Source organism: Camelus dromedarius, chromosome 23 (genome assembly GCF_036321535.1).
Source record: "Camelus dromedarius isolate mCamDro1 chromosome 23, mCamDro1.pat, whole genome shotgun sequence".
NCBI lineage: Eukaryota > Metazoa > Chordata > Mammalia > Artiodactyla > Camelidae > Camelus > Camelus dromedarius.
This window is the reverse complement of record NC_087458.1, coordinates 18409241-18425020: the sequence shown is the minus strand read 5'-3', so window position 1 is coordinate 18425020 and position 15780 is coordinate 18409241. Positions and strand designations below refer to the sequence as shown.

The 15780-nt window shown below is 37.1% G+C and overlaps 1 protein-coding gene across 15 annotated transcripts in view; it reads right to left on the bottom strand.

The window, feature by feature from the left end:
* PRRC2C (proline rich coiled-coil 2C) overlaps window positions 1-15780 on the bottom strand; it is an 85046-nt gene that overhangs the window by 30589 nt on the left and 38677 nt on the right. For all 15 annotated transcript variants that reach the window (XM_031435775.2, XM_064477982.1, XM_064477986.1 and 12 more), the window contains 5 exons: window positions 11619-12240; window positions 6570-6739; window positions 5865-6117; window positions 4554-4764; window positions 1101-3362 (listed from right to left, as the gene is read on the bottom strand). In XM_031435775.2, coding sequence (XP_031291635.2) covers window positions 1101-3362; window positions 4554-4764; window positions 5865-6117; window positions 6570-6739; window positions 11619-12240 — 3518 coding nt within the window. The remainder of the gene's footprint in view (window positions 1-1100; window positions 3363-4553; window positions 4765-5864; window positions 6118-6569; window positions 6740-11618; window positions 12241-15780) is intronic.

Genomic DNA, 15780 nt, shown 5'->3' with positions numbered 1-15780 from the left:
GACTTTTAAAGTGAGGTTTAAATTCTGTGTTAAGCAGGTACTTAAGGAACACAACTGGTAGCATTATTTCCCTGGAACTATCAGAAAGCAAAAATATATTTTTGTTTACACGTATAGTAACCTGAAATGCTAAGAGTAAGTAAGTAACCAATGCAGATTAAAATATTATTTTGTCTGAATAAATTTCTTATCAGCTCAGGCTGCAAATCTGGGAATTTGGTCAAAAAACAGGGCATACCATAATAACAGTTGTATACTACATACCAGATGTTAAGTGCTTCAATTTAAAATGTCATGCCACTAAAATGTCACATATTTTTGTAAGGACTGTTACTTTCTCCCCGTTTTACTGATGAGGAAGCAAAGACTTTATACAACAAGTACCACAGCCTAAATTTAAAACTAGGAATAATGCTACTTTATAATGTTTCCTAATACTAAAAACAAACAAACAAACTTACTATAACCGACATTTTAATATTTAAAAAAAGACCAAGTTAGCACAGTTTGTAAAAATTCCTTAAAAAAAAAAACAAAAAAAACCACCAATGACATGATATTTATGTTACTGGTGCCCTAGTGGTTGGGCAGGACTTTGCTTTCTAGGTCTCTCCCTAACCTGGATCATTTATTATAGGTCTGCAATTCAAGAGTGGAATACAATTTATCCTAAAGTTTCAACATTTGCTCTCTTGAAACCAGCACAGAATGACAAAGTGCATGGCTACAACATATTAATTGAAGTCCCAGGGGACACCTGTGAGCATGAGTTTTCCAAAGAGAATCCAAGAAAAATCCATCATCAGCAAGATGATTTACCAAATGGAAGACATCTTATAGGTCCCAGCCTCGGTGTGTAGATTTTCCCAAAGCTACAAATTCCTAAGAGGACTCTTCTGGGAAATGTAATGTAGCAGGCAAAGACTTCTAGGACACACTAACCTCTTTCTCAAACACCCTTACTTTGAGAATAGAGAAAAAAAATTATGGGAGAACAATGTCTTGGTCCTCTATAGACTGGCTCCTTTGCACACGTCAACCAGTAAGTCTACTTTCAGCTTCTCAAAGGTGCAAAAGTATTTACATCTGAAAGTACTCACCCTCGCTTGCCACTTTTTGATGGTGGGCCACTTCTCCTTTCATTCCTAGGACCTGAAAAATTCCTTCCAGATTTGGGTGGGCCACTGTTGCCACGCCGATTCTGGCGATCAACACCAGGTCTTTGACTAGAAAAACTTCTCTTTGCAATCTCCCTTTTTGGAGGTAAAACATTCTCTCCGGTCTTTACAACTGCTTGTGCATTCAAATCAGCATTTTTTTTTTCATCCCTTTCACGCCTCTCGTTGAAATCACTGCTTTCAGAAGCCGTTTCCCATTCTTCATTTGCCTGATCTGAAGAGTTCTGATTAGACAAGTCTGGTGTCTTATTCCCAGAAACATCCCCAGCAGTATTAACTGGTTCTTGAACGACATTATTAACTGTGCCATTTGTGGGCACTGCCACCTCATTGGTTTTTGAAGCGGCTTCCCTCTCTCTTAGCCGTCTAAATCTAGGAGGCTTATCCTGTCTCGGTGGTCGGGTAGGACGCTGCCTTCGGGGCCTCTCTCTAGCTGGGTCAAATTTTCGCTCAAATTTTGGAGGCCGTTTATCCGCTGGTAAAGGAATAAACTGCTCATGTCTTCTTGGTGGCTCTCCATCATCTGGCTTAGGAGCCTCTGCCTGCCTTGGGTTCCAATGATTGTCCCGATAAGCAGGTCTCCGTAAGGTGGAAGGGCGGGATGGGCGACCTCCAGGGTCCCTTCCACCACGTCTGAAGGTGCCCCCTCTGCCTCGCCTTGTAGGCTCTCCTTTAGGAAGGAAACCTGGTTTAGACTTATCATCATCCCTTACGTAAGGTTTTTCCAGAGGTCTATTATCTATTCGGACATGATTTTCAGGCTTGAAAGAAGATTGAGGCTTTATAGGTTTTTTGTTTTCAGACCGCTCCTCTTTTTTGGGAAGTTTCCCTTTGCTTAAACTATCCTTGTCACTTGCACTTTCATGAATTTCACTGTCTGTGTCAGTCTCTGAACCTCGCTGTCTTCTCCTCTTGGGAACGACTTCAAAATCGGAGCTCTCGCTTCGTGTCTCACTTTCTTCTCGCTGTCTGAGAGGTCCTGAGGGCAAGTGCTCTGTTCGTGGCTTATTGTCTCTGTAAGGAGGATAATCTCGAGTGTGCCCTCTGCCTCCTCGGCCACGCCCTCCGTAAGAGCCTCTATAGCTTCGCCCTCTAGAGTAATATTCACCTCGGCCTCGACCTCTGTATCCTTGATCTGGAAACCAATCTCTATCTCTGGGATCTTTCCAATAGGTCCTAGGGGGTAAAGTTGATTCTTTTTTAACTGCTGGTCTTGAATCTGTTCGAGGCCTCTCTGTAACAAGATCTTTGTTGATGACTTTCTCAGGTTGTTTTTCTTCTTTAACTGCTGGCGTCGTGACGGTTTGCTGGTTTACAGTTTTGGCTGCAGGCTCTACCTCAACACTGCTTGTAGGTTCCAAAGGCTTCTCGGTATCTTGAGGTGGCTTTTGCGCCAAAGCTGAAGTTGAAGTTTCTACTGAAGGAAGTTTCTCTGGCTCTGGTGGAGGTGGAGGTGGTGGCGGAACCAACTGTGGCTGAACTGGTGCTGCAGGTGGCGGGGGTGGAGGAAGAGGATCTTTCTTTTCTGTCTTTTCAGGTTTTACAATTTTTTCAGTGATCTTTTCTCCCTTTTCTCCTTCTTTCTCCTTCCTTTGCTCTCGTTCTTCTTTCATATCTCTAAGTATAGGTTTCTTAATAGGACCTGACCTCCTCACAGGCCTATCATTACCATCTTCTCTTCTGTTGGAGCTCGGCCTCGGGCCCCAACGAGTTTCTGATTTTGATTTATACACTTTTTCAGGTTTTGGTCCTTCAGAAGAACGCAGAAAGCCCTCTTTTTTTGGTTTTTCCTCTGGCCTTTCTGCTGGTTCTCTTGAATCAATGGATCTGCTGGCTCCTTTAGGGATGCTTGCAGATGGCTCATTTCTCTGCTCCTCTGGTTTCTGAGTATGGTTAGATCCATGGGAAACACTTCTTTTCCGGGCAGGCTGACTCTCTCCAGCTAAACTTCGCTCTTCTTGAGGAGTGGATACAGACTTTTGATCAGGTACATCAAAACAAGCAGGCTGATTATGTGTGTCAGTATGGTGAGGTCTAATGTCCTCTACCGATCTGCTTAAAAACTTATGTACTTCTGTCTCACTTGACTCTCTGACAAAGTCTGCTTTTGGGTGAGCCTCTAACTGACTATGTTCTACAGGATAAGCAGCAGTAATCTGTTCCTGATCCAATGGGGCTTCAGGCCTATGATAAGGAGAATTCAAAGACAACCATCAACACAAAATCTTTTTCACATGTATATGTAAAGCAAAATAATCCCTTTAATTTAAAAACAAAACAACAGATTCTAATCATAAAGGGCATCTTTATGGCTCCGTAAAAATACTAGTGCAGCATTTTTCGTAATAGCCAAGAGATGGAAACAATCTAAATGTCCACTGACAGATGAACAGGCTAAGAAAATGTGGTATATGCATACAATGGAATGTTGTTTAGCATTAAAGAAAGAATCCTGCTATATGCTACAACATGGATAAGGATATTACAGTAAGTGAGATACACCAGTCACAGAAGGACAAATACTGCATGATCCCACTTATACACGCTATAAAATCAAACTCATCCTCACAGAAGGTAGAACGGTGACTGCCAGGGACCAGGAGGAAGGGGGAAGTAAGTTTTGACTACATGGGTATAAAGTTTTGGCTGTGCAAGATGAAAAAGTTCTAGAGATCTCCTGTATGACATGCTTATAGTTAACAGTATTGTACTACACACTTGAAATTTGGATAAAAGGGTAGATACCATGTTATGTGTTTCTTTCCCCATAATCAAAAACCAATGAAGTGCACTCCTTAAGAAAAAGAAGTTCAGACCATGCTGGTGTGAATTTTTAATCCACCAAAACCAGTGATTTCCACTTAACAATCAGAGTACACTAGAGTAGGTCTATGTTTCCCAAGGAATCAGACTTTTAAAACATCATAAAATATACTCCTTAAAAGGGCAGAAGTTCTAACTTCATGATATAAATTATTACAGATCAATTATTTGCTACTTCAAAGTAATCCTATAAACTAGTATTTGTCCTTAACTTGGCCTTAGAAAACTTCCATAAGATAACTGAATGCCTACCATTTCTCATTAGTGGAAGAACTACATCAATGCTTTAGCCAGACTACATATAAAGTACCTAATCGACAGCAGAGTCTTGCCAATTTTAACATCTACCACTAAACTTCAGCATTTAGTTGAGTTTACAGAACTATAATACAAAATGCCCTAATCAATACAGAAATACCAGAAAAGAGAAAGCATGTCCTAAAATGAAATAAGGCATACTGAATGGGAGAAACTCAGAGTGATCTTCAGGGAGACTACAGTTTTCATTTCACCACAACAGTCTATTGATCTATTAATAATTTTAATAACTACCTTCCATCCTCAGGTTCTTCCATTGCCTTGGGAGTGGTGGCCTGCTGAGGCTCAGTGTGAGGGTAGGGATCTGACCCCCACATCATACGAGGCTCAGAAAGGGAAATTGCATGATCTCTTGCGGATCGAGCTATATGCTCAAATGACTCAGAATTGTTTGGTGACCCTTCTATCTGGTCTCTTCTCATTAACGGCTTAGGAGGAATCATTCCTATACAAATGGTCAGAAAAAAAAGTGGAGGGAAGAAATGAAGGAAACAAAGTCATTATAGGCATAGAATTTACGCTATTAATTACTATTTGGAATTCTCCATATTTGGACTAAAGAAACACGGTTTGCCAAGTGGAATTGATTAACTCAAAAATGACCCGTGAAAATGTGTTTTTCTATGAATGAAATTTTTATTGTAGTCCAACAGATTTAAAAATTGAGGAAGCAAAGTAAGTAAAACCATAAGGACAGCCTATTTAACTTCAAAGGAGAGAAAATACAATGCCTTTAAAAATCAGATAATCAGAACTGTCTCTATGCATATTTAACATTAATCTAGTTTAATTAGTTGATCAATATGCTATAAATTATGCCTCTTAAATTTTAAAACTTCAGTGTATATTTTAAAATCAAGATGCGATTCTCTCTTTTAAAAAAGAATTTGGGGGGGGGGTAGGTAATTAGGTTCTTTATTTATTTCTTAATGGAAGTACTGGGAATTGAGCCCAGGACCTCGTCCATGTTAAACACAGTGCTCTACCACTGAGCTATACCCTCCCCCCAAAGATATGATTCTTGATCACATTTTATGACCTTCAAATCTTCCTTTATACCATTTAGTAATCAATTAGCTCAATTTATTCTGATAAAGACTCCCAATTCATTTGTCTTTAGCGAACCTATAAGAAAACTAAGGTTGATAAATGATAGAGAAAATTGAAAAGCTAGAATATATAACATTAGGACAAACTTCAAATGCTGAAACACTTGAAAAACTGAAAAGAATGTAGTGGATAATAGAAACTGTAACTAAGACAGCAGATGAAATTCCACCTCAAAATTTTAAAATAATATTTGCAAAACAGGAAATACAGTACTTTGGTCTTACCACACTATTGGCATAGTATCTGGCATTTAACTATTCTGTGCTGAAAGAAGATACATAATTTTATGACTAAAAATCTAATTATAAATCCTATTTTAAGTTCTTACTAGATTATAACTCTCAAAGGAATTAAGACTAAAAATGTGAGGAAATGAAAAACTTTGAACTTGCACAACTACAAGCGAGCCCGGAGACAAGGACAATTTCAACTTACCAGGATGAATGGGTGGGATATCCATTGCAGGTCTGCCTGATATCATTCGAGGATCCATGTAGGACTGCATCATGAGCCACCGTGGATCAAAACCCATGGACGCCAGATGCTGAGGGTGGGGCTGCATGGGCTGGTAAAGAGGTCTGTGCGGTGGCGGGGGGACAGCGCCACTGGATGGTTGGGAAGGAACTGTCTGGGGAAGCACACCTTGCTGCTGCTGCTGCTGCTGCCACTGCTGCTGCTTCATCTGTTCCTAAAGAAAGCAGAATCCCACACACTGACATGTTTAGTTCCATCTGATAAATTAATATGTTCGATCAAATCAGAAAACAGGCTTTTCTGAATCCCTGAAGGAAAAGAATTCAGAAGTCATTTAACAGTGAGACGTAGCAAGACAAAAGAACAAAGGGTAAGTTATGACACTTGGCCTTATACTTGACTTACACAACTACTCATTAATTATACTGCAAAAACCATTTCCTAGAAAGGAAGATGGTCTCCATAAATGAGGCAGAGGGGGGTAAAAAAGGAATGACACAGTTCACAATAAAATCTGTGTCAACAAACTTTCATTAAAAGGGGAAATCTTTCAGCGAAAATTTGTGTGCTTTGTGTATTTTGGGTTTTATGTCAAATTATTTCTCAGGCTATTAAACAATAAATCTTTTCAATCACATGTACAAGATAAAATGTTTCTATTGTTACCTGCTGCCGCTGGAATCTTGGTGGTAAAGACTTCTGAAACTGTTTAAAATAGCCAGATAATACAGCAGGCCGAGGCTGAGACCCTGACTCTGGTTCTGTTTCATGTGCTGCTTGTGTGGTCTCTTTTTCACTGCGATTGCTGTCTTGTCTAGTGAAAACTGGGTCATCCTCTGCCCAAAGAAAAAGTGAAAGATAATGATACTTGTCTATGACACTTACCAAATACATGATGTACATACTGGAGCGAATTATTAGATTGATATACTTAAAAATTAAGAGGAATAAAGCATCCTAAAACACTGTTTTGTATTTTAATAACCATCAGCAAGGTAACATTAGATTAATTAATTTCCTCAAAGCTGGATTCTTAAGACAGAGCACATGCCCAAATGCCCAAAGTCTGTATTTGTAATTTTATGATAATAAATCATTTCAAATACTACCTCTTTTTCACTGATTCAATAATTATTAACACTACTGTCAGTGTTTACTTATGATTCGCTATGACTTATGTGAAAACACAAATGGCTTATAAATACTTAAAACAGAACACATTGGTTTATTTAAATTATTTTTAGTAAAGGAACTATTATCTATAAAGAAAACTAATGAATCAAAGTCTGATGACAACAGAGAGATCACCAGCTATCTTCAAATAGAAATCATCATTCTACATAAAGGGTGTCAAATGTGATACACAGGAAGGAGAGCCACACACATACCTCCCACCAAGTTCTCATCCCAAAGAAAACGAGAGCTGTGTTTATTCTATAGAAGTCATCTGTCACAGCTACAAAGCCATGCATGTTACAAATTCTCTTCTCAGAGAATTAGGGATGAGTTTTAAAGGAAAATGTAATGCAATGCCAATGTAAAACCATGCTGTAAAGAATCACAAATCACATTTTGTCTGTATTACACTCAATATTAAGAATTTTTTTGTAAGTAATAAAATACTGGAGGGAAAAGAGCCAAGTAGGTACAACGTTTAAAATTCAAATGAGTACTCACACTGATAAACCTAGCTAAAGTTAAACTGCCATCAGAACGTAAAAAAGGTGCATTAAAAAGTGCCACTAAATGATTATTAAAAACAAAACCATAATTTACATAGATAAAGTCACCACTAATGTTAAATTAATTAATTGGGGTTAATACATGTATTCACTGGAAGAAAAGACTAAAATGAATTTCCTTATTTCTAATCCATAGTCCTTTCTTATTGACTGTGAATGAGATTCCCTACAGTTATGCTCTTTTAGAATTCATCAATTTTAAAGTATACCAATGTTTTTCACTTCTGTGGTGAGAAATTTTACTTTACTTTTTCCGTTTTAAGCAATGTGTTTATGATATATAATAAAAGCCCATTATCAATATCAAATTATCTCTAGACTGATTAACATAAAAATTTGTGAACTCTGATAACTAAACAAATAATAATCCACGAGTCTTATTAAAAAGTTGAAATAAAACACTCTTACTCTTTTATAGTTATATTAAAGGCCCAGTTTGAGGTAACTCAGAATATAAATAAAACTTAAAGCAAACTTTAAAATCGCTTTGTAATATAATCTCAAGCAGCAGGGTCTTATAGAATAACGTGGGTTTTGAGGTCAAAAGTTTCAGTATTTCCGTAACAGAAAATATACTGAAATAAAACCATTTCTATTTTAAATCACTGTTAATTCAAACTATTCATTAAGACTGAACTTTACAACAAGTCAGGAGCGAAGTTTTATTAACTAGAATTTATAAGTCAAATTGGGGAAGAACAAAAAAAGTTGATTAAAGCTAGAAAAGGCTTTTCTTCTCTTTTTTAAAAGCATAATTATAGTCTGGTAAGCATATCAACAATACTATGTAAGTTTTTATATTAAAACTGGCAAGAAAACAAATATGAAATTATGAACTGAGTGTAGTCATTTAATTACGACAATCCAAAGTTCCCATTAAGCTCTATTCAAATTTTTAGAGGTTTCAGAGGTATTAACACATATGAACAAATGAGATTTTATTTAAATGTTGTGGAATCAGGAAGGAGAAAGAATCAGTATCTGTGACTATGAAGCTAATATAATTCTGCAGACGAAAGAGTTGATTGAAAGTCATCTAACTACATGATACATATAAGAAACTCACTTTAGATCCAAAGATACAAATAGATTGAAAGTGAAAAGACATACAAAGCTATTCTATGGAACTAGTAACCAAAAGAGAGCAGGGTGGCTATACTAATATCAGATGAAACTGACTTTAAATCAAAAAGTTTTACAAGAGGTGAAGGACATTAAATACTAATAAAAGGTTCAATACAGCTAAGATACAACAATTATAAATATTTACACAGCTAATAAAAGACCATCAAAACAAATGAAGCAAAATACTGACAGAATTAAAAGGATAAATAGTTCTACATTAATAGTTAAGACTTTAATATCCCAATCTCAATAATGAATAGAATAGCCATACAGAAGATAAGTAAAAAGAGGACTTAATAAACCAACTGGATCCAACAGATATATACAGAATACTCTACCCAAAAATAATAGCAAACACATTCTTCTTAACCCCACATGAGACATTTTCCATGACAGACCATATGTTAGGCCAAATAACTCCTGAAAGATTTAAAAAGATAGATATTATTTAAGTTATTTTCTGACCACAATGGAATGAAGTTAAAATCACCAGAAGTAAACCTGGAAAATTCACAAACCTGCAAAAATTAAACAACTCTCTCTTAAGCAACCAAAAGATCAAAAAAGAAGTTGCAAGGGAAATTGGAAAATACTTAAGAGATGAATAAAAATAAAAATACAACACATCAAAATTTATGGGATGCAGCAAAAGCAAAGTAAGGGAGGAAATGTACAGCTGTAGATGCTTACATTAAAAAATAAGATAGATCTCAAATCAATAACCTAGAGTAACCTTATTCTTAAATGAGAATAAGAATAAACTAAACCCAAGGTAACCAGAAGGAAATAAAAATCACAGCAGAGATCAATAAAATAGAAAACAGAAAAATAGAGAAATTCAGTGAAAAAAAAGTTGGTTCTTTGACAAAATCAACAAAATTGATAAATCTTTAGCTAGGAAGGTGAACTAAGTAAGACTCAAATGACTAAAATTTGAAGTTAAAATTGGAACATTACCAATTCTACAGAAATAAAAAGGATTGAGTATTACGGACAACGGCACAAATTGAATAATAACCTAGACAAAATGGACAAATTCCTAAAAACAAAAAACCTACCAAGACTAAATCACAAAGAAAAAGAAAGTGTGAATAGACTTTAACTAGCAGGAGACTGACTTTGTAATAAAAAAATCTAACAAAGAAAAGTCCTGGACCTGATGGCTTCACCAGTGCATTCCACCAAACATGTAAAGAAATAACATCAATTCATCAAAGAGGGAACACTTCCTTCCTAACTCATTTAATAAGGCCAATGTCCTGCTGATACCACCGTCCCCGATACCAATGCCAAAAAAGGACACTACAAGAAAACTGGAGACAAATATCTGTTATGAACACTGATGCAAAAATTCTTAACAAAATACTAGAAAACAAATTGAGCAGTATACTGGAAGGATTATATTATACCATTACCAATGGGACACATTTCCTGGGATGTAAGAACGGTTCAATATACAAAAATCAATCAATGTATCATACACTGACAGAATGAAGGGAAAATAACACATAATCATCACGATTACTGTAGAAAAGGCATCTTGCAAAATTCAACAAACTTTTATGATAAAAGTACTCAACAAATTAGGAATAGAAGGAAACTACCTCAACATAGTAATAGCCACTTATGAGAAACCCATAGATAACACCACACTCAATGCTGACAGACTGAAACCCTCTTCTCTAAGATCAGGAGTAAGACAAGGGTACCCGACTTAGCCACTTTTATTCAATTTCACACTGGATAACTTTGGGAGGTTCAAGACTGCTGTGGAGGAAGTAACTACAGACGTGGTGGAAACAGCAAGAGAAACAGAATTAGGAGTGAAACCTGAAGATGTGTCTGAATTGCTGCAATCTCATGATAAAATTGAATGGACAAGGAGCTGCTTACAATGGATGAACAAAGAAAGTGGTTCCTTGAGAGGGAATCCACTCCTCGTGAAGATGCTGTGAAAACTGTTGAAATGACAGCCAAGGATTTAGAACATTACATAAACTTAGTTGGTAAAGCATTGCGGGGTTTGAGAGTATTGACTCCAACAGTGAAAGAAGATCTACTATGGGTAAATGCCATCAAATAGCATTGATGCTACAGAGCAATCATTCATGAAAGGAAGAGTCAATCGATGCAGCAAACTTCATTGTCGTCGTATTTTAAAATACTGCCACAGCCACTCCAACCCTCAGCAACTACCACCCTGATCAATCAACAGCCATGAACAGTGAGGCAAGACCCTCCCCTCCACATAGTCACATCAGTATTATTCAAACAGGTAAAACATGGAATCAACCCAAGTGTCCACCAACAGACTGGCAAAACATATATATGATGGATCACTAGCCTTAAAAAGGAAGGAAATTCTGTAATGTGCTACAATATGGATGAAACTTGAAGGTACTATGCTAACAGAAATAAACCAGTCACAAAAAGACAAATATTATGATTCTACTTACAAGAGGTACTGAGAATGGTCAAAATCATGCAGAAAGAAAGTAGAATCACCAGCCAAGGGCTGGGGAGAGTTACTGTTTAACAGGTATAGAATTTCAATTTTAGAAGACGGAAATGGATGGAGTAAAGGTTCATTGTGAATGTTTTAAATACCACTGAATTGTACACTTAAAAATGGTTAAGATGCCAAATTTTATGTTATGTATATTTTATCGTAATAAAAAATTACAGAAAAAGGCATATTAAAGTATCCAATGAAATTCAACTTCTATCCAAAAAACAACAAACACTTTTATTTGGATTCTGTATATTAAAAATACACAAAAATATCCAAAATCCACACTAAATATGAAGCCTTTTGTAAAGCTTACATAAGAACGAACAAAACTCATACCTTTACTACAGCTGTTGTCACCATCTGATTTTTCCGCCACAGGCTCTAAAGTAGGTTCCTTGTGTTCAATTTTTTCCTCCACTGTCTCCCTTTCTTTCTTCTCCAGCTCACACTCCTTTTCCTGTTCCTGCATCTTCTGCAGGTCTTTTTCCTTTTCCTGCTGCCGTTCTAGTTCTTTCTCTTTTTCTTGCTTTCTTTCCTTCTCCATTTCTCTTTGTTTTTCCTGCTCTTGTTCCAGTTCTTTTTCCTTCTCCTGCTGTCTTTCCCTTTCTTTTTCCCTCTCCTTCTCTCGCTCCCGTTCTTGTTCTTTTTCGAGTTCTTTCTCCCGCTCCCGCTCTTTCTCTCGCTCTCTTTCTCTAATTTCCTCTGGAGTTGGCTGTTTGTCCACTATGCCCAGCTTTTCATCCAGTCGCTTCAGTTTCTCCGCACAAGCTGCTTTCCTCTGCTCTTCCATCCTTCGCTCCTCCTCTTCACGTCGCTTGCGAGCACGTTCCACTGCTGCGGAGAGTTCTGACTGTTGTCTTCTTCTTTGCTTCCATATTTCATCTTCATCTGGGACTTGCTGCTTGGGGGGGAAAGGGCCTGGTCTTCCAGGTACTGCCTGTCGGTCTGGGGGAGGATGCTGAAACATTAAGTGAAATCATCAGATGAGTATGACAACACTGGGTATCACAGACGTGGAGGAGGAAAACTCTCCACAAAATGTCAGAAAAATACAGATTAAAATGCAAACAGGTAACAATGTGGAGAAAACAGTAAATCTACATAAGTCTCTAGAATAATTAATCCAGCCATCTAATATTTACTGAGTGTGTACCTATTTACTGTGCCAGACATTACTGCTCACTCAGCATTTGTTGAATAAAATTAGAAGTTGTCAGAACATGAATTTCATAACCTAAATTTAGAGACAAAAGAAATTTAGAATATGAGTGCTTTAGCAGCAACTGCCAGAGATGGAATGCCTAGAGAGGGAGAAAAGAAGTCCATAAAGATGCAAAATGATGGGGAGGGTATAGCTCAAGTGTAGAGTGTGTGCTTTGCATGCATGAGGTCCTAGGTTCAGTCCCCAGTACCTCCTCTAAAAATAAATAAACCTAATTGCCTCCTTCCCCTCCTCAAAAACAAACAAACAAAAACCTAAACTAAAATAAAGAAGAAGAAAAAAAAAAAAGATGCAACATGGCACCACATGAGCCCTGAGAAGACTGAGGTACAGTTACAAGGAAAGACCAGAAGGCCAAAGCTAAGTGAAGAAGTGGAGACGCTGTGGCTGCTGCCACGCCCAAGAGGAAATTCCTACAGATCAGCCTAGGTAAAGAGAGGGGTGTCTTTATTTTTACTTTATTGTTTTTAAACAACTTTATTGTGGTGTAATTTCTGTACAGTTAAACTACACATATTTCAGATATACAATCTGATATATTTTGATAGATGTATACACCTACAAAACCACCACCACAATCAAGACAGCTAACAATTCCAACGTATCTGGAAAGGGCTATCTAGATCCCATAGTGGACTAGGGCAAGATCACCTGAGAGACTGGGTTTTAATGATTCAATTTTCAATTAATGTGTTCTAAAACAATTCTAAAATCACTGCCAGCAACTATGCAAAGACATGCAGAATGAAAAAAGCACATGAAGGGCTCAAACATCAAGTAACTAAAAAATCTGTTTAGAAGACATTGGTTTTAACAGCTACTAGGGTGAAGAAACTTTGAAAGCTCTATAACCAGTCGGAATCCTTGTAAAAAGAAAATAATGTTATGATGAAAACACTGGACTGAATACTTAACAAAACAAAACAAAACAAAAAACCCCCATGGATCCAGATTCTACCATTTACTAACAGTGCTGTCTTTAGGCAAACTGCTTAATCTCTCTGGTGTTCTGCTACATCACCAACAGCTCGAAGACAAGCTGCAAAAACAACAAAATCAAAGTACCTAATTTACACCGTAAACTCATAGTATAAGCATTTTTTAAAAGCAACTTCATTGAAGTATAGTTTACATAAAATGTGATGTATGTATTTTAACTGTATAGTTTGATGAGTTTGTACAAACGATACATTTATGAAACTACTGCTCCAATCAGTATAGAGCATTTTCATCAGTCCTGTGCCTGAACCCCTGGTCCCAGGCAACCAGCCTTTCCCAGAATTTCATATAAATGCATACATCAAATTACATTCCCTTCTGCATCTGGCTTTTTGTGCTCAGGGTAATGGTTCTGAGGTCACTGCATTTATCAGTGGCTTGCTCCATTCTACTGCTGGATGGTATTCTATCATAGGCATATATCATTTCATATGTGGATGGGCATGGGGACTGCTTCTAGTTTTTTATTTTTATTTATTTTTTTAATAAGTATTTTTAATGATCTTTTTTCTTTACGGGGGGGCACGTAATTGGGTTTATTTATTTATATTTGGAGGAGTTGGTAGGGCTTGAACCCAGGACCTTGGGCATGCTAAGCATGCACTCTACCACTGAGCTATACCCTCCCCCACTCTAATTTTTTAACTAGGAGTAAAACAGCTATGGGCATTTATACTTAAGTCTCTGTGTAAATGTGCATTTTCATTTCTCTCGGATAAATACCTATAGCAAGCGTATGTTTTACTATATGAGAAAATGTCAAACTATGTTTCAAAGTGATTACAAGGTTTTACAGCCCCACCAGCAATGTGTGAGGATGTTAGCTGCTCTACACCCTTGCCAACATTTGGTGTCATCAGCCTGTCAAAGTTTGGATGTGTAACAAAAATTTCATTGTTGTTTTAATTTGCATTTTCCTGGTGACTAAAGATACTGAATATCTTTTCATGTGCTTACTGGCCATTTGTATGTCTTATTTTGTGAAGTGAATGTTCAAATCATTTTGCAGGGCTATTTGTCTTATTACTGAGTTGTAATTATATCTCCCAACATAAGTTCTTTGTCAGGCATATGAATAATATATTTCTGTAACATATCTTTCCCTTAGAGATGTTTTTCAAAGTCCAACTGATCAATTTCTTTATTTCTAATTCATGGCTTTTGTGTCTTATTCAAGATATTTCTCTCAGCCCAAGTTCATAAAGATCTTCATTAAAAAAGACGTTTTCTGCGAAATGTTTTAGTTTTAGCTTCTATGTGTATAGAAATGCATTCAGTGGTGGAGATGACAGATGACAGTGATGTGGTATGTGCACCTCTCACAGTAGAGTGATCAGGGAAGCTTGTAAAGTGGTGATATCTGAGCAAGGAACTTGGCCACGGGAAGAATCTCAGGGAGCGTCTTCTAAGTTACAGGAAACAGCAAACAAAATGTCTTGAAGGTAAAAATAAAAACAGTAGCAATAAAGCTTGTGTGGCAAGAACAAAGAGGAAGAAAAGCAGATGAAATCAGAAAAGTAGACAGGGACCTTAAAGATCATGAAAAGAGCCTGAGCAAGGAATGACTGACCTAATAAATACATAAATTTAAAAAGTTATATCTACTATAGGAGAATTGGGGATAGAGGTGGTGAGTGGGCAGGCAGCAAAGAGGGGAAAACCAGAAGACCTATTAGGAATCTATAGCAACAGTTCAAATGAAATATATCATATGGTAGCAAGTGCTCAGTGTAAGAATGTATTTTAAAGGTAGAGGTGACATAATTTGTTGATAGATTAGGCTAGATACATAAAGTAAAAAAGAAGGAAGATACAAGAGTGACTTTCAGGTTTTAATCTGAGCAATGTTATTACCTGAGATAGGGAAGACGGGGAAAAAAGTGGCAGAACTGAGGAAGTGTGGAAGAGGTGTGGGAGTGGGGGGTTTGTTATGGTTTAAGCATACTAACCACAACAGATTATTTTTCAGAGATCCAAGTGGAAATGTTGAGCTGATTGCTGAATACATGACTTTTTTCAGGGTAGAGTTTTAAGGGCTCGAGATACACATTGAGTACCACCAAATGAGATCCCCTAGGGAAAGGATATAGTTAGAAAAAGGAATGAGAACACAGTCCTGTGCCCTCCAACACCCAAGGGCCAGTAGGAGGTCCAGAAGGAATATAAATTGAAGAAAGAGAACAAAATAGTGTGATGTCTCAAAAGCAGGTTTTAAAAAAGTGTTTTAAGGAGGATGGAAGGATGAAGAGATTATGTGAACTACTGCTGAGATTAAGT